At 38.1% G+C, this 19,473-nt stretch overlaps 1 protein-coding gene across 4 annotated transcripts in view; it reads right to left on the reverse strand.

Annotated features, from left to right (window-relative positions):
* The window catches only part of ADAMTS16 (ADAM metallopeptidase with thrombospondin type 1 motif 16), a 156,554-nt gene that overhangs the window by 85,296 nt on the left and 51,785 nt on the right, over positions 1-19,473 (reverse strand). For all 4 annotated transcript variants that reach the window (XM_046672470.1, XM_046672469.1, XM_046672468.1 and 1 more), the window contains exons 9-10: positions 15,150-15,287; positions 6,942-7,095 (exon numbers count right to left, since the gene is read on the reverse strand). In XM_046672470.1, the coding sequence (XP_046528426.1) occupies positions 6,942-7,095; positions 15,150-15,287 (292 nt within the window). The remainder of the gene's footprint in view (positions 1-6,941; positions 7,096-15,149; positions 15,288-19,473) is intronic.

Here is a 19,473-nt window from a genome sequence, read left to right on the forward strand (position 1 = left end):
TTTCTAGTGTAAGATGGAATTAATGATCAGTGAATTGTGATCATAAAAACATCTAAGACAACTTCAAAGGGCATTTTACTATGTGAAGATACCAGGTCCAGACTCTACCATTCAGAGTATTTTCAGAATGTTTTCACATTGCAGTTTTTTGGAACATAATGCAGAATAAAGAAATACAGATGGAAGATACTATTAAAGGCAATGGTTTGCAACTTTTCTAAGTATAAAACTCTCAAACATTGGATGCTGGTGATAGCCCCCACTAAAACACGTGATCCACTAACTCAGTCTATGCCTGTGTGTTTCAGCCTCTTCCTGGAAGCTGCTCAATCCCCAATTCCAGTCTTCCAGGTAGAAATAGAGTTAGAAGGGCCTTGAAATATCATAAAAGTCATGTTACTGTTTTTCAACATATCGAAAAGCATTTGAGCCCCTGGTACCCTACAGATGTAATTATCTGTCATTTAATAAAAGCATGACATTCTATGCTGGAAAACAAATAAAAATTCTAGTATCTCAAAGAATTTGATAATAAAATGAAAACTAAGCCACGACCAAACAACCAAACACTGATTACTCCTTCTCACTTTTATCATACTTTGACTTAACTGCTAACTTCTGGAGAAACGTACAATGATTGTATTAAATTAAGCATTATTGTTGCAGGTCATTACATTCTTAATGAAACTTCAGGGTCCCCTTGGAACAAAGAGCCTATTAAATCATGGTTCTAGGGCCAGGGAGCTGGAATGCAGACGTGCTGGGCATGGGAGGAGCTCCCAATTTAACAACAGTACCCAGGACACTAAGGTGATCAAATTTCAAAGTAATTCTGGCAGCTTGTATTTCAGACTGCTGGGTCAGACCACCAAGCAATGCTGATGAAGCAGAATAGGTGCTTGATAAAGACACAATGTTTATAATAATACTTAACTCAGGAAGAAAAAAGTGGAAGCCCATGTAGAGAGTTCTCTCTTGCTTTCATCTTTGTAGCTAAGGAATACTATCTTTAATGAAGGCTCTTGCTTGCTCTTTTATCCCATAATTTAAGAGCTATATTCACAAAGACCCACTTCAATAATACTGACTCAGTTAAGTTTAACATCATAACCTAACACCCTAAATAAAGCCAACGTTTTCAGATGAAAACTTATTGTGGCATTTCCATATTGTGAACAGAGTGCCCCTGGATTCATTTTCTCAAATGAATTAGTATTCAGTATTAGACTCTCTAAAAATACACACTGAAAATGCATTTACAAATATTGTTATAATGGGATAAACAATTTATTGCAATTATTTATTTTTCAAGTAGTGGGGTGCTTTTATCTCTATTTCTCATTATCACTATAAAAGGCATCAGTGGACAGAGAACTCCATGGCCATATATGTGTGTGAATTTACACACAAGTGTGTAAGCATACATGCATGCACACGAAATACACACTCATTTATTCAAGAGAAGGATATATAGGCATTTGCCTTATCTATTAACTTTTCAAACTAAATCGCACATGGTACTTAAAAGAGATTCATCTCTTTCTAAAGTATCACCCATCCATCTATCACTCTGCTCAGCACATTTTTATTTATGTGCCAAGTGCTGGTTTAGGCACTGGGTAATTTGTTTGTTATTTATTATTTTATATTCTCCCATCAGAAGATTTCTGGATGTTTACATTTCAACCTAATAAAATAGATCAATTTTCATAAAATTCCAGTAGGAGTTCACTTAAAAAATTAAATTTTATAGTTGAAAATGTCCCAAGTTGCTTCAATTCACATGGGAAATAATGAACCTAATCGCCACACCACACCTAAATTTGAGATTCAGTATATTAGAGATGCTGGTTATGCAGATAGAATTTAACTTATACAAGAACAGGTCAATTTTATTTGTGTTGCAGAACAAGTTTACATCATAGGAAATGAGCTGACACTATTGATTTTGATGGGTGTATTTTTTTTTAAATTTCAAAATATATTTCCTCTACTCTCCATGATGAGGTAACTGGTAACTGGCTCACTTTTCTACATACAAAACCTATAAAACTGGACAAAATACATGGGCCAATTGTTTTAGACTTTTGCAATGGGAAACACATGATCCTCAAGAGAAGGGCAATTCATAAGGTAAGTGTCACCTTTGTCCCAGCTATTTGCCTGGGAGCACTTTGCTGACCCTGGTGCAGAGAGATGGATCACAGGCAGATGACAGCAGTCTCACTGAATGGAGGATGCAGAGATTGGAGTTGAGGCCTGCAGAAGTAGCTGGAATTTGTGGGAACGGGACCAGAAGGGAAAAAGCTGTGTTGAGTAGGGGGCTCCAGATGCCTACGTGAAGATTTCCTGCAGATCTATATCTGAGGGATGAACAGCTGATGCACAGGATGAGACTCCATGTGGTCTAGCAGAGGGCAGCAGGTGCAGGCTGAAAGCTGATAAGGGCTGGAAGACAGAGGTTGCACAGTGCTGGAAGACATCAGAATTCTGGCCCACACAGAGTGGAGACACCTCAGTGAGCCTCCTGGGCATCCAGTGGAGAGCCTGAAGTCCATGCCACATGAGTAAGAACTACAACAAGAGTATAGGCTATACTCCAGGGCTAAGGAAAAATGGAGATAGATGAACACTAAGGAAGAATAAAACAAAACCTCACAGTATCAAAAGGATTCACTTATTATAATAATATAAATATATATAACATAAAATAATAATGTATTATGATATGTTATAAATATATTCAAGGCTATAAAGGAAAAAATGGACATAATGAATGAACAAAAGGGAAATTTCAGTAAGGAAATTCATAGACTATAAAAAAAGAGCCAAATGGTAAGTCTGGAACTGAAACTTAAAATAACCCAAAGTTATAGTCTGTTGAATTGTCTAAACGAATGACTTGAAATGGTCGAAGGAAGATACAACGATGGTCAATTTTTTATCAGAAACTACTGAGTCCAGGTGAAAATGAAATAATATCTTTAAAGTATCTAAAGGAAGAAAAAAATAAAAAGCTGTTTAGAATTCTAAATTCATAAAAACTAGTCTTCAAAACTGAAGGTGAATTAATGACATTTGCAGATTTAAAAAAAAAGATATTTTGTGGCCAACAGATCTGTGCGACAAGAAATGCTAAAGGAAGTTCTTCAGGCCCTAAGGAAATGATACAATTTGGAACTGCTCTATAAGAAAGAATGTATACTAAATGGCAAATACATGGGTAAATATAAAAGATGATTTATTTATATCTATGTTTTTATTTAAAAGCTACTGACTATTTTAAAACAAAAATTATAACATTATATCATGTGGCTTCTATTGTGCATAGAAACGAAATACATAATGACAATAATACAAAATGTGGAAGAGGGATACAGGCACTTATTTGTTGTAAGGATCTTGCATTTCACATAAAGTGAAACCATGTTAATTTTACACATATTGTAAATTAAGGATGCAGCTGTAATCTCTAAAGCAATCACTAAAAATTAATACAAGGAGGTATAGCTAAAAAGAACATCAAGGCAAAAAATAGAATTTTTAAAAAAGAAGTTTAATCCAAAAGGAAACAGAAAAATAAAAAAGAAATAAGAATAATAGGAAAAAAAAATCAAAATGGTTGACTTAAATCCACTAAGTCAAAAATAACATTAAATATTAATGGATTAAATACTCTAGTAAAAGTTAGAGATAGTTCAATTGGATAGAAAAGCAATACCAAATTAAAGGACGTTTACAACAGACACATTTTATATAAAAACACAGATAAACTGAAAGTAAAAGAGTAGAAAAAGATATTATGCAAAGGGTATTCTTAAATAAGCTGACGTGGTTATAGTAATGTCAGATAAAGTAGAATTCAAGAAAAGTAACATTGCCAACAATAAAGAAGGATAACTTTTAATAATGAAAGAGTCAGGAAGACATAATAATCCTAAATGTATATGCAGCTACTAATGCAGCTTCAAAACACACAAAGCAAAAACTAATAGAACTAAAGGAAGAAATTGAAAAATACACAATCACTGTTAGAGATCTTAACACTCATATCTATGAAATTGACATAGCCAGTAGCAAATGTCATGGAGGATATAAAAGATATAAATGATATATCAAACAAATCAACAAAATAGATATTTCTAGAAGACTACACCCAACCACTGCAGAATTCACATTCATTCCAAATGGCCATTGAATGTTCTCCAAGGCAGACCAAATGCTGGGCTATGAAATACATTTCAACAAATTTCAAAAGTATACTTATATAGATATTCTCTGAACAAAATTCAACTAAATTAGAAATAAAAATTAATAAGCTATCTATCTAGAAAATCAATTATTTAGTAATTAAATAATATACTTCCAAATAATACAAGATTTAAAGAAAAATAACCACTTAAATTAAAAAATATTTATACTTAGTAATACTAAAAATCCAACAGTAAAAATTTTCAGGATTTAGCTAGTATGTTGCTTATAAAAAAATTAATAGCTTTAAATATAGCTAAATGGTTATATTAGGAAAAGAAGGAAGTTTTAAAGTTAATAATCCAAGTTTATCCTTTAAAAAGCAAGAAAAATAAAGATGCATTAAGCCTTGAAACATAATAAAGACAAAACACAAATTAATAAAATAGAAAAGAATCCAACATTTTTTTAAAAATTAACAAAGCCAAATATTGAGGTTTTGAAAGGATTAATTAATCTGGTAAACTCCTAGTTAGACTGATCAAGGAAAAGAAGATAAAGAAGCACATATCACCATTATTAGGAATAAAAAGGGAAATATCAGTATAGATCCTACAATCATTAAAGGGATGAATGAGAATATTACAAGGAACTTTTTGGTAAAAAATCAAGAACCTAGATAAAACGGACAAATTCATTGGAAAAGCTCTCTTGTGTCACTTTTGATTCTATTTTTCCAATGAATTTGATCAGCCTACCAGGAATTTCTTCTAAATAACCCTATATATGTTACTGTAGTTGAATAAGTAATTACAAAAACCTTCTCACAGACAGAACTCACTAGTAAATTCTAACAAACATTTGAGAAAAAAATAATACCAATCTTGTATAAACTCTTCAAGAATACAAAGAAATAGAAAATACTTTCAACTCATTTTCTGAGGTCGGCATAATTCTGATATAAATTCTTGAAAGGTAATTATAAGACAACAAGATTTCTATATAATATCACTTAAGATCACAGATGTAGAAATCCTGAACAAAATGTTCCCAAATCAAATGAACAAAATATAAAAATGAGTAATAGATTATGAGCAAGCAGGATTATCCCAGGAATGCAGATTGGCTTAACATTCAAAAATCAATGAAAAAAAACTAAAACCTATCAACATAACTCACCACATTAACAGAATAAAAGAGAAAAACAATATAACTATATCAATAGATGCAGATAAAAACATTTGACAGAAGTCAACACATTTCTGTGATAAAATCTCTCAATAATCTAGGACCAGAAAGAAACTTCTTCAATTTGACAAAAGGTAAGTATGTAAAACCAACAGCTAAGAGTAAATTTAATGGTGAAATATTAAACACTTTACTCGGCAACTGCGAAGTTCCAGAATAAGCAAAGCGTATCTATGGTGATAAAATCCAGAACAATGGTTATTTACTGAGGTGGGGAAGAGGTTGAATGGAAGCATCAAAAGAAAACGTTCTGGCTGTATGGAAATAAGCCATACCTTGATTGGGATGCTGGTAACATGGGTGAATACATTTGTTAAAATTCCAGTTGTGCACCCAAAATGAATGCATTTCACTGCATGTAAATATTTCCTCAATAATAAACAGATGTACTTCATTAATTTCTTATTTTCTATATTTTCCGAATGGCACTATGTGGTACCACGGATTACATAGTCCATGGTCACAGAGCAAAACAATGTGGAAACCAGAAGTATGATGGAGAAAATCCCATCTTTGAAAGAAAACATTAATTTTATACTCCTTTTCCTTATGCAATCAAAAATCTTAAGGAATTCACATATTCTGCCCACAGAAAAGGCAATCTTGGGAATATATGCTGATGCTAACTGATTTATCACTCTTGTTCCAAGCTGAGCCTGCCCGGCTGAGGAGATAAGAATCCAGTTCTGGTGCACGGCTGTAAGTGATCCTTGGGGGAATTCTACTGGAGTTTATAAGAAAGAAGATTATCACATTAGGTTTAAATTGGGAATATTCCCAGGGCATTCTGAAATGTTTGGAGGTTTCTGGAGGACTATATTTTTTGTCTATGTTCCTTTTGATTTCATTATAAACTAGAATAAAAGAAACCTCAAAAATAGTTACTTTCACTTAATTTATGGCTAGCTTTCCTTGTGGTTCAGTAGAGCAAGTTCCTGAATCACGATTTTCCCTGTCTAGCAAGAGCACATCTCTGTGTTATATGAGGAATTTCTATTAGGAAACCACGCTGAGGATGTCCCTGGGGTCGATGGAGCAGGTATTACCTTCTATGAGAAACTCTCTATAAATGCTTTATTTGGGAGAATTTAATAATCAGAATCCCTAGACAGGCTGCTGCTTTATAGTAAACTATACTTACACGGGAGGAAGGCAAGGGGGAACACTGTTTTCTTAATACCGTTTGAAAAAAGTGCAGAGTATTAATTTGCCAACTTATACCAACCAAAAGTTATTGCTGAGCTCCCACATGATAAATCAGAAAGAGCTAACCTAACATGCCAAGTTAGTTCTCAAATGAAAACTGAAACCCACAACACTATCTACCATCATTTTCTTCGACAGCAAAACATATGTTTCCTGCTACATAGGGCCAGCCCTAACATACAGAAATTGACATGTGGTAGGTACCCAATAAATGCAGAAGGCATTCATGTCAGTTATACTGAATAAAACAGTTTTATGAATCATATTGCATTGAGCATTTGCCAATAATCACTTGCCTTTTTAAAATCCAGCATGCAGAGCTTGGCTTTCTCTCCAAATTGCCACTTGCACTGTGTGTTTGCATCATATAACTCTCCAGGCAACTTCTCAGGATACTTGTATTCTTTCACAGGCTTTGGCTGATCAGCGAGGCAGATAGCTTGGGCAGTGCTAGAACAAAGAGGAGATGGGCTGCTGGTGATGCCAAAAGACTTACCCAAGACAGACGCTCAACTGTGTCACATTTTTATCATGCAGTTTGACAACACACCTTGTATAAAGAAGAGGAGACATTTTTCTCCTAAGGTCCAATATAACATTTATCTTAATTCCATTTAAATACAGGGGCCACATTTACTGAAATTGTTCATAAGACGTTTCACCTTCTCCAGGAAGGCAATTTGTTCCTCATTAGATTTCTCAAACTTATCATGGGGTAAAGTGCAATGGAATAACACAACCAGATGTCAATGAGAGGAGCTCTATTACAGACACCTTTTATGTACACTTCTTGCTAGAAGCAATTGAAAGATAGAAATGGGCATTATAAAAGGCAAAACACAATCAGCCTAGTTCAAAGACGGGAATTTTCTCTTTTTTTCCTCGCTCCCTTTCTCCCATCCATCCTTCCTCCCTCTCTCTCTCTTTCCCTTCCTTGCTTTCTTCTTTCCTTCCTTTTTGTCCTAGGCTAGGGGACACCTGCGCAATGTCTTACTGCTTTCAGAAGTTCCACATGAGATGCTGTAACAATTTTCACCAGGAATGCCATATACTCAGACAACTTTCTAACTAGACTCCCAAATCAAGAAGGAGATCAACTCTGCTCAAGTTAACTAGCAGATGGCTAAAAACCAACTAATGATTTCTTCCAGCACAAATAGAGTACCTCCTTCCCTCCACACTTAGGTATAATTTTTGCATTTAGAGGGAGGAGAGATAAGCATTTGCAAATAGCAATGAAATCCTACTTATAAATTTCAATAAGTCAAAAAAGCGCCTCTGTAATCACAATAAATTGAACAACAGCAGATCTGCTCATGCATCCCAAACTTCTTTTTGTGTGGTTGTCCACCTTGACTGGAATCTTTTTGGCCCCAGTCTCCAGAGCCCCAGTGCCAGATTCCACTACCCCGGGGCCCACTGACGCATGCCCTCAATTAATATCCACATACACAAAACATGAGGGGTGGCAACAGTCTGCGGATGAGATATTAATCCTATATGCAAGGAGGTCAGAAGCCTTTTAAGAGCAAACTAAGAAGTATAGATTCAATCAAATGATAGGAAAGTGCTAAGAGCAGTGACTAGCTCACTGGAATGTTCAATAAAGGACTTGTCTATTACTGCTACTATGATCACGACGTAAGGCTATATTTAAGAGTAAAGAAAAATGAATAAAAGTACAATTAACATTCAAAGGCAGGAGTGATTTGGCCTGTTTAGAATTCCATAGCACATCTCTCTAATGGATCTCCGATGATTTCTATCTACTAGTTAGATGTTCCCCATTATGTCCCTAAGGTTACATCAGGGTTGGACATAGTATTTCCATTCCATGGATAGGAAAGTAGGAAAAACAGCTAAATTGATTGGCCCAAGCAAGAGACTGAAAAATTAAGACAAATGTTCACAGGTTCAGGAATTTTTACAGTTCATATAAACGTAATCTATTATTTATTATTGAGCCTTAAAACTCAATTCAAAGGGGACTTCCACTTCTAGCTATGGTGGACTAACATGTATCAGACTGCTTCTTCCATAGGCATCAGAAAGCCATCAAGACAAAAAAGGATATGATGGATGAAAATTTCCAGAGCAAAGGAAATCACAGAAATGAACTCAACATCCAGTGGTACTTTTCTCCTCAAGGAATTTGATGAGTCAGAAGCAGCTGACAAGAAGCCAAGTGGCAGAGTGGAAAGTAGTAGGCAAGCAGTTGAGAAACTGAGCAAAGCTTTTGGCACTCTGGTGGGGCTGGGAGATGGAAATTGGAACTGAAGGCCTGGCAAAAAGGAGAGGCCCTGGTAAACATCACAGGACTTTCATTGAAGCCACAATAGGTCTACTCTCTAGGAGTAAAAACTAACCTCAATAGACCAGTTTAGAAAGACTGCCCGCCAGGTCTGCATCAGCTCAATCCCAAAGTGGGTTAAGATAAACTGCAGCTACCCTGTCTGCCAGAAATAAAAGATAATATCATCGGGAGCTTTATTCTGTCTGTAAGTTTTTCGCAAACAATATCCTTCATTTCTTCAAAATTACCAGGAGTACCTGAAGATGAGATCAAATGATTGAAATCCAAAAGAATATACAAATAATAGAAGCAGACTCAGTGGTAAGCCAGATACTGGAGTCATCAGAAATGGAATTTAAAGTTATTGCGATGAATAGTTTTGAAAGAATAGCAGTTAAGATGAAGACTGTCACCAGAGAACTAATATATACAAAAATATGCATAGAGGGAAAAGGTCCAATTTACACAATTGGAATCCAAAAATGAGAGGACGGAATGAATGAGGCAGAGTCAATATTTATAAATAAAATGGCGAAGAATGTTCAAACACTGATGAAAGACAATAAACCATAGATTTAATCAGTTCTAAGCCCCAAGAAGGACAAAAGAAAAGAAAAACACACGTAAGTACATGATGGGAATTCTATTGAAAACCAAAATTACAGGGAAAAGTATAAAAAGCAATCTGACAAAAACAGACATGTAACCTTCAGAAGAGTAATGAAGGACCAACAACTGTCTTATCAACAGAAATGACAGAAGCCAAAAAAAATTAGAATGAGAGCTTCAAAAAACTGCAAAATCACAACCGCTAAACTAGAATTCTATTCAAAATTAAAATATCCTTTTTGAAGAGCAAAATGAAGACAAAAATAGGACATGCCACTAAGAAGCCCACACTGAAACAAACAAACAAAGAAAACCCTAGGAGGGCTTCCTCAGATGTAAAGGAAATGTTCTCAGATGGAAAAATAGAAATAAATGCAAAAGGAGTGACGAATGATGCAAAGGGGACATGTGTTGGCCAGTAAAGCCCCAGACAATAAGCACAGGGCAGTGAGGATGAGGGCCCGGCCTGGTCAATAACAATGAAGTGCTCAGAATGGCAGCCTGGAAGAAACCACGGAGGGAACAGATGCAGGAACACATGTGTCAATGCTGTGCCGTGAAAGTTGGCTCCAATTCGCATTGCATTTGAACAGCTGAAACTCCGCTTCTCACCCCTGGTCCTTCTGGCTAGGTTCATGCTTGGGCCTCTCTGCTCTTGTCCCCTTGGCCAAAGAAGTTCACAGCTAAGCCCAGAGTCAACGAGGTGGGTGCAGAGGTACTCAATGATGTGGGTGCAAGAAGGAAAATCATGTGGTCATTTTACAAGCAATTTATCACCATATCCACATGAACAAAATAAGTTTTGACTCTGTTGCATGCCCTACACAAAAGTCAGGTGGTCTACATGTGAGAAGCCAAAGAATAAAGCTTGTAGGAGATCACAGGAAGAACATATTCATGACTTTGGGCTAAGCAGAGATTTTTTCAGGAGTACACAAAAAGTGCTAATCCTAAAGGAAAAATATGGATAATTTGGACCTTGTTAAAAACATTGTTAAGAAATTCTGTTTATCAAAAGACACCATTAAAGGTATAAATGTCAAGTCATAGAGTGACAGAAGATATTTGCAATACGTATTTTCCATAATGGACAGTGTTCATACTCAGAATATATAAAGTATTCCCATCAAGAGATAAGGAAAAGAAAGCCAAAGTTTTAAAAATGCACAAGAGATTTGAATAGGTACTTCACTAAAGAGGTTATTCAAGCAGCCACTAAACACATAAAAAGGTTTTCAATCTCATTAATAACCATTTTGATATGCCACTACACACCCATTGGAATGCTAAAATGAAGAAGATCAAGACCAGTGTTCGAATTTCCATAATTGCTTGTGGGCGAGTAAGTTTGCATAACCACTTAGGAAAGCATTTGGCAGTGCCTACTGACACTGGGGACCGTGTATTTATGACGATGAAGTTCCACTCCTGTGTAGAATCAGAGATAAATCTTTAAACCAAAAGAATATTCACAGCAACATTTCTCATAATAGACAAAAAGCAGAAACGCAAATGGTCTGTCACTAATGGAATGGATTAATAAGTTGCAGCATATCAACACAATAAAAATAAACCAATGCTATATTCATATGCATCAACAAGGATGAATCTCATAATTGCAATATTTAGCTAAAGACTCAGACACAAAATAGCACATACCTTAGGATGCCATTCATAGAAAGTTCAAAAGCAGGTAAAACTAACGGACGGTGTCCTGTGTCAGAAGAAGGGCTACCTTTGGGGGAGAGGGAGGTAATGATGGAAGCGGGAGCAGGGGGGTTCTGGGGTGCTTACTGTGATCCATATCTTTTGTTTGAAAGATTAGTTAGCACATCCATCACCTCATGTAGTTAGAATTTTATTTTTTTTTTGTGGTGAGATTTTTAAGGTCTACTCTCGTAGCAACTTTCAAATATACAATCTAGTGTTGTTAACTGGTCACCACGCTGCACAGCACATGCCTGGAACTCATTCATCTTATAACTGGGGGCTTGTATCTTTGACTGTCTTCAGCCATCCTTCCCATCACCCACCCCTAGTAACCACCATTCCACTCTTAGTTTCTATAAATTTGATTTTTCAGATTCTACATATAAGTCAGATCATACAGTATTTGTCTTTCTCTGCCTGCCTTAGCACAATGCCCTCAAGGTCTGTCCAGGTTGTCACAAATGGCAGGATTTCCTTCTTTCTCATGGCTGAATAATATTCCATTGTGTGTGTATATATATATATATATATATATATATATATACACACACACACACACATCATATCTCCTTTATGCATTCCTCCCTCAAGCGACACAGGTTGTTTCCATGTCTTGGCTATTGTAATGTGCTCCATATCTTGATCTGGATAGAAGTTACACTACGATGTTGACTGTGTGAAAACTCATTGAGCTATACCCTTATAATTTTGTACTTTTCTGTATATATGTTTAACCACAACAAAACTAATGTTAATGCAAAAAATAAGGCAAAGCCAAAGGTACCACAACAACATTTCAAAATCCTTTTCCCACTTTAATTAATGAACCAAAAAATGTAAAAAACTTGAGAGATATTTTAGTTGTATCCGCTCCTTTTCCAAGTAAGAAAACGGGGGTCCCCAGAAAAATGTGACATTCCATGCCAAGGTCAAGATCTTCCCAGACATAGGTGATAAGGACACGGTCAGCATATCAGCTGCTTCCCTCTGCTGCTCTTTCTGCTGCCCGGCAATGCTCATTCTCCAGTCTCCCAGCCACGCTGCAGAAACTACAATGAGCCCTGACTTGTTGGCTTGTTCTTCTTGAGAGGAACTTTATTCAGCAGAGCAAGATGTGAGCTGAAATATATTATGTCCATTACGCCAAAAAGCATGCTTAATGGACTCTAAGGTCACATCAAGTTTTCTCATTGACAGCAGTGCTATGGGGTACTGAAGGGGATCCAGGCACCCCTCAAACTTCCACTTCCCTGTGATGGTCGCCTTTCTCACGCATTGATGTAGATTTATGTGGTCAGAGGGGAGGCATGTTCACTAGTCGGTAGTACATGATTCAATTTTCAAAAAGTAAATTGAAGATGAGTCCATGTTGTCATTAAGTTTAAAATAATGAGCTAAACTGTCCCTGAGCCCTAGGCCACCCAGATGCAGACATGAGCAAATGTGATGAGGTCTGGGTCTGTTCATAGGAAATGACACACGACTATTGACTAGGTTGATGAACTTACTCCAAACACGTATCTGTGCTTCTTGACTCTACCCAGTATGGAGAAAAGTTGTGCTGACAACTTTAGGCCCAATTAGCTCCCTTATTATATGTTTTTTCCATGTACCAAATGCTAGACTGCTAATAAAGGAAAGTAGATTCATCTCTAAAAGTTAGCCACTTATCCTTACTCATTGTTGGGATCATATCCAAATAGCCACCTAACTGGTGGAGAATATAACAGTATTTTGATTACTTGGAAAGCAGGAAGTCAGCAAATATGTCAAAGAAGACAGTCTCAGATTCGCTAAGCCAATGACAAGTCAGGATTAACACACGGTAGCAACTCCCATTCACACCCGGTTGTCTCAAGGAAAACAAGACTCAATAGTGAATTTGACAATGAGAGACTTCCCTGGAAAATTTAATCTTTCAAGAAAACAAATCTGTGATTATGTAAAATCTTGCATATTTATTTATAATCATGTGGTCCTAAGAAGTGAGTAAAATTCCTGAAAATAAAGGCTTATTACTAAACTGCTACAGAAGAGTTTTATTGATTGGCACAAAAACAAATGAGCATACTTCAGTACACACTCACCCGTTCCAGTATCACAGAACAAAAATGGCTTTGAATTCCAGAATCTTACTAATCGTTTGTAGGATCCCACAACGATTTGAAAATTACAGCCCACATTTAATGTCATCATTATTCTCCAAGCACATAACTATTTTCTTTCCATGAGTTTTCCTATATTTCTCGGCAATTTAAAAACACTTTTTGGGCTCTTTTATGACAATTCTCACTGCACACCCAGACCTTGCATCCTCTGTTTTCTGACTTGTCGGAGCACATTTTAAAAAATTAAAAGTGTTTATATACCTTTACCATAACCATTAGTGTGAAAATTTTTGAAAAAGAATCTAGAAAATTATAGAAAGTATTTGGGATATAGAAAACTCCAAAATTTCCTTATAAATACAAATAAGAGCATTGTGAGCTTAAAGTGAATATTCTTCTTTATTCCAGCAAGCAGAATTCTTCACACACACACATGCACCAAACAAATTTGAACAGCTGCAAGAAACAGCTAAAAACAATGCTAACGATCCACAACTTGAGACCAGAGAATACCGTACAGGGAACAGCAAATGTTAAAAGGACCCCAATCTGTCATGTCAGTTGTGGAATAATGTTAGCATTACCTTTTTTGGAAATAGAAATAAAAGAAAAGTGATCAAGTGGATATTCCTAAAATACAGGTTTATATTACCAGGATATAGATATTATCCACAAACTTCTCACTCTTCCTGGGTGGCATAAAATACGGAAAGCAGTCTTCATTCCCTTAGGTGGCAAAATATTGATCTTGACTGAGGTCTCAGAGTAAGACTCTGAGGAAGGATCACAAGTGGAAGACCGGAGTCCCTGGAAGCTGGTGGGCAGGATGCTGGCTCAGAAGACGCGTTACAAGACCTTCCAGAGGACCAAAGAAGAGGCAGCAGGAGGGCCACCAGCTGAGTTCTCATTTCCAGAATCCAGTCCCTGGCCCCCACACCCTCCAGCGCTCTCTCTCTCTCCTGGCCACCATCTGGCTGCAGTGGAGAACGAGGCCCTAGAATAGGAAGGAGCCACAGGATGGAGGAACCTGGGTCTCTGAGGACTGTGTGGAGCAGAGACCTCACCAACCTGTGCTGGACTGTGGTAATAAAGACCAAGTTACGGCTTAAAGCCTAAAGTGAACTTTAAACATAAAGCCATTGAGATTTGGGGGATAATCTACCTTATATTAGTAGATCCCACGATGTTTCTTAAAGTCCCTTCTTTCTCTAAAATTTAAAAATCTCCTGACTGTGTCTTTTTCAGAGTTAAGCCCTACCTCTCCAATGTTCTTTACTTTAAATGAATTCGTGCTGTAATAAAATTTTCTAAAAATAATTCTTAAAATTACAGGATTTTAGAGCCAAGTTAGGATTTATATACTCAAGTGTCTCCTCCTAATAAGAATTATATTTTGTAAAAAAATAAAAGAAAAGCAGAAAAAGTTATACGGGCTTTACCGTTGTGCTCACACTAGATCTGCCTATTCTTGAACTGAAACTGCCTAGTTAGAGCGCAGGAATTTTAAAAAATAAATGTTAGTGACAAATACCTTGGTTCAGTAAGTATCTTATGGACTTCCTTTGAGTCTAAAAGTCAAACGATGTCACAGTAAACCTGAAGGACTCGATGTTCAAGGAAGTGTTTGGCAAACTCCTTGGTCAACTGAATGTCTCAAGACACCTTCAAATGGGAACCATCTTGGGAAGTCACACTTGAGCCTCAGAATCCTTGAACAGGATCAGACTGATCAGGCAGGGAACATCCAAGGCGCCAAGAGATACACCAACTCCAGGAGTTCATACCTTAAAAATTTGTGCAGGTACTGGCGGCTGCAGGGTGACCAGGAGAAGACCCCGTTGCGTCCTGCCAATGTAGGGGACATTATGTTGCCCTCAGACTTTTTGCACACGTTCCCTTCTCCATCATGGACCATGCCAAAGCTACGAGAGAGAGAAATGGTTCTTTCAAAACAAAGAACAGTTTCGGTTATCTCATATACTCTAACAAACAAACGTCAACACGGTGAAGACTCCCCTACTTCCGTATGCTAGTCAGGCAGAAACATAAAGTCCTAACAGTCAAATTGTGGACAAGAGTCATGTGTTCATAGTTCTCTCCTGAAGAGCTACCATTTGCTGAGTGTTTGAAAGTGAACATCAATATCAAAACAGAGCACATGTCCAGATATCTGCTAAGAGCAGATGTTTTAATTATAAAAAACCATTTCAAGTGGGGTGTGGAGGGCAGTTCACTTGATCTCTTGATAAAGCTGACAATGTTCTATACTACTTCCTTCTCTCTGTACTCTTTTCTGTTCACCAAGGGCTGTGAGAATTTCCAGGTGTTTGTCAGGAATATAGATGCTGGCTCCCCAGGTGAGTTTGATGCTTAACAAATTTGAGAACTACTAAATACCTACTGCAACTCTTGGTGGTGCTGACATTTGTCCCTACACTGACCCAGTGCTGCCCCATCTCATGTTAGGCCTGTACTGCTGGAGGTTGTAAGAGCTGGACAGTGTTTGACCAGACTCCCTACATCCCTTTGGAGGAAGTAGCTCCATGGAACCCCAATGGGTGGCTATGGTTGCATTTATCTGGAGGCATTGTTTGAAGGTACACCTGTTACTCTTGACTGACAATCAGATCACTTTGGGGCTCCAGCCCTGGCTTAGTATATGGGGACATCTCAAGCTGCAGTGGCTGTGGGCACTCTTAATAGGGTCCTTTGCAAATGTTCAGCTCCCACAATGCCAATCAGCAGCCCTTACTGTCACTTGATAAAACTGGAGCCCTGCCTCTATAAGAATCCCATTGACTGAGTAGCTACCTCTTCCCACCAACTCTGCTTCTTCTTAACTTCTTAAGGCTTTGGGCTGTCACTGTCATCTTCACCTACCCCAGAAGAGCACAACTTACTGCCTTAGGAAGAAAGCCTGGGGGATTTAGCAGCTCTATAGGACTCCAAAGATTCTCCATTAGGGCAAATATATTCTTAGAGAGTTGAGCCATTGTGGGATGTTAATGTAGGGGACCCGCCCAATCATTGCATGGGTTCCTGGAGAGTGAAGTTTCGAATGAGTAGGATACAGAGGAAAGTGGAAAGGCAAGAGAAAGAGAAAGCAAGGACAAGGTGGTTACTGGATTAGAACATTCTGCCATCAAGTATCCCATGATGAGTGGAGGGAGGGCAGCAGGGGCAGAAGGCAGCAACAGTAGGGAAATAAGTTCCAAAAATGGCACAGAGACTCTGCACTGGTTGTCAAGGCTGAAGACATATTTCCCCACTTAACTGTTTTGCTTAGAGCTGTTTAATAATATTAGTAAAAGTAAAAACTAACACTTGTAAGCACTCACTATTTTTCAGACAGGATATTAAGCATGTTACCTATATTTTCTACCTTAAACCTCACTACAAGCCTATATGGTAGGTATAATATAATGACAGCAAGACTGAGGACTGGAGAGAGCCTAGCCCTGGGTCTCAGTGTCAGGACTGGAACCTGACACTCTGATGTCAGAGCCCAGGCGGGACCCACGCAATAGTGTAACCCGAGCATGATTGAAGGGTGTATCCAAGGAAATCTGGCCTGCAAACATTGTCAAATTTCTGCAAAATTCCTGCTCAGTACCAAGGGTGATGTAGATGCAGTCATTTCAGCCTCCACCCATTCTCTGAAGTTCTATTAAAAGCCATCAATCAAGGCCAGGGTAAGCATATGGCCGAGGAAATGTGTCACCGCTATGGAAAGTATTCAGACTGTAGTCACATATGGGTGGCTGCTTGGGGAGAAAGTGATAAAAACGAAATACCAAGGTACCCTCCCCTGGGTGGCCCTTGACCTGAATATGAAGAAGACACATTATGGTCCAGCAAGTTCCCCAGATAAATTTGCTACCACTTCTGCCTACATTTCTAAGGAATTCAAAGCACCTGCGTACCAGGTCTGGGGATATCTTGGTCTTAAATTTTTTCCTCTAAGGTATTTTCAATGACACTTTCTAGCATTGATCACCACCTCTGCTGTACATCAGAATATCTGAGAAATACAGTGCACAATGTGGCTACCCAAAGCCCACCTCAGTAGATTTCCGATTTAGTAGGTTGGGGGCTGGGCTCTGGCATTTGGGTGTATTCCAACCCACTAAGGTGATTTTGATGCTCATCCAAATCTCAGCACCACTATTTTGAGGTTGTGTTTCCAAGCAGTACAATGCCCATGTATTGTACTGTAATAGATGCCAGCACATTAGTATGAAAGCACCACATTTGATATGAACATTAATATAGTCATGGAGGAATGAATAGAACACATTTTGATGATAAGATTGGCATTTGGCAACCAAGAAATATAATTAATATTCAAGTTGTAGATACCAGACAACATTTTTTTTGCTTCCATAAAGCATAGTACTTTAATCAAAGTGGTTATCACCTCACATGTTAAAACAATAAATATATTTTTCTTCTTAGCTATCTCATAAGTTTCTAAAGGACAGAGATTCTTCTTATCCATGTTCACAGCTCCAGCGCTAGTGGACTTGCTAGCCCATAACACATTCTCCACCAGTATTTTTTGAACGAATTAAAAAACAACCTTCCATCTATAACACCAAATCAAACACCCAAATGTAAACATAGTTTCAGATTAAATTAGACTTGAGAATTAGATTCGGTGTCAGATGCTTTTAACATCTTCTACAGTATTTTCTTGAATGATTTGATTACATCAGCAAGTTTTTCTTCATTACTAATGATATACCTAGAATGATGAACAGCCAAGCATTTTTAGAGGTCGTATCAATTATTTCAGGCTGCTCAGACAGTTAAGGACACGAGAAACCCTTCAAAGAAACCGTGGGCTAGTGTCACCTGCATAGTAAATCACACCCTTGGCCTGATAACGTGACCACACATAGGACCTGGCTGTCCAGAGCCCTGATGCAGGCTTAGCAAGCACACCCATCATCCCTGAGAGGCGGGAGGCTGATGCAGAGACAGCACTCAGGTGGGACTCCGGGGAGCGGGGCAGGTCAGACAACCGGAGACCGGGCTGTGGAGGTGGGGGACCTCCGTCAGGGTCCTGCCTCGGTCCTTCACAAGCAGTGTGATTTTGGGCAAGTTACTTAAAGTCTCTGAGCCTCACTTTCCTCACCTATAAAATGGGATATAAAACCTCCTTCATAAACTCTACAGAATACCCGACACAACGCACGTCACAAAGGAAAATTCAAAACTTCTCTTTCCCTGATTCAACTGCGCTCTTGGTCAAATCACTTAACACCTAGATGTCATTCGTATACATATGGTGGGCATGCATGTGTGTGTGCATGTGTGTACGTGTGGGTTTTCCCAAGATTAATGAGTTCCAAAGACCTTTTAGACACAGAACAAACAATCTTAAGAGGAATGACAATAAATAAAATTGGTAAGAAATGCCCCTCCAGTCTGCTGGGGCTCCCTAGAAGGCAGTCTGACAATCAGTCACCAGACCAGAGGAGCTTTAAGGGCATGATGTTCTATACATCCTTCGGATCACCCAGTGCCTCCCTGACCCAGCTGGAGGAAGCCAGGTTGACGACAGAGCACAGCCACAAACTGGGCAGCTGTCGACATCCCCATTAAATGCTTGAAAGAGCATCTAACATCACCAGCCAAGTGTACTTGAGATGAGTGGTGTTAGCAAGCCAATTCTGCTTCTTTCAGGAAGACCTCTGTCATCCTCCCTGACTGTGTCTCCTGCAATGCCTGCAAGCCCTCACTGCTTGATCCCTTGTGTGCTGTGTCTATTTTATCTTGCTGTTAGACTTTTGGAAAGCATAGGTCACCAGTCTTTTCATAGACTCCTATACAACACCTTGCTGGCAGAATGCAAATTATGCCCAGTGAATGGGTCCACAAATGCTGGAAAAGACAGGAGATGGAATGATAGATCATGAATACTTCTGAGCACAGTAAATATGCTTTAAAATTGTATTAATAACCTGCAATGATACTACAAATTAAGTTTCTAGGCCTATTTTACGTCCTAGGAATGCTCAGCTCAAATAATGCCACTTAAATTGTGTCTGCACACAACTGCTAAGAGGCTCACAGGCTCTATTGGTTCTGCAGACGGAAACCTGG

The sequence above is a fragment of the Equus quagga genome, chromosome 9 (genome assembly GCF_021613505.1).
Source record: "Equus quagga isolate Etosha38 chromosome 9, UCLA_HA_Equagga_1.0, whole genome shotgun sequence".
Classification (NCBI taxonomy): Eukaryota; Metazoa; Chordata; class Mammalia; order Perissodactyla; family Equidae; genus Equus; species Equus quagga.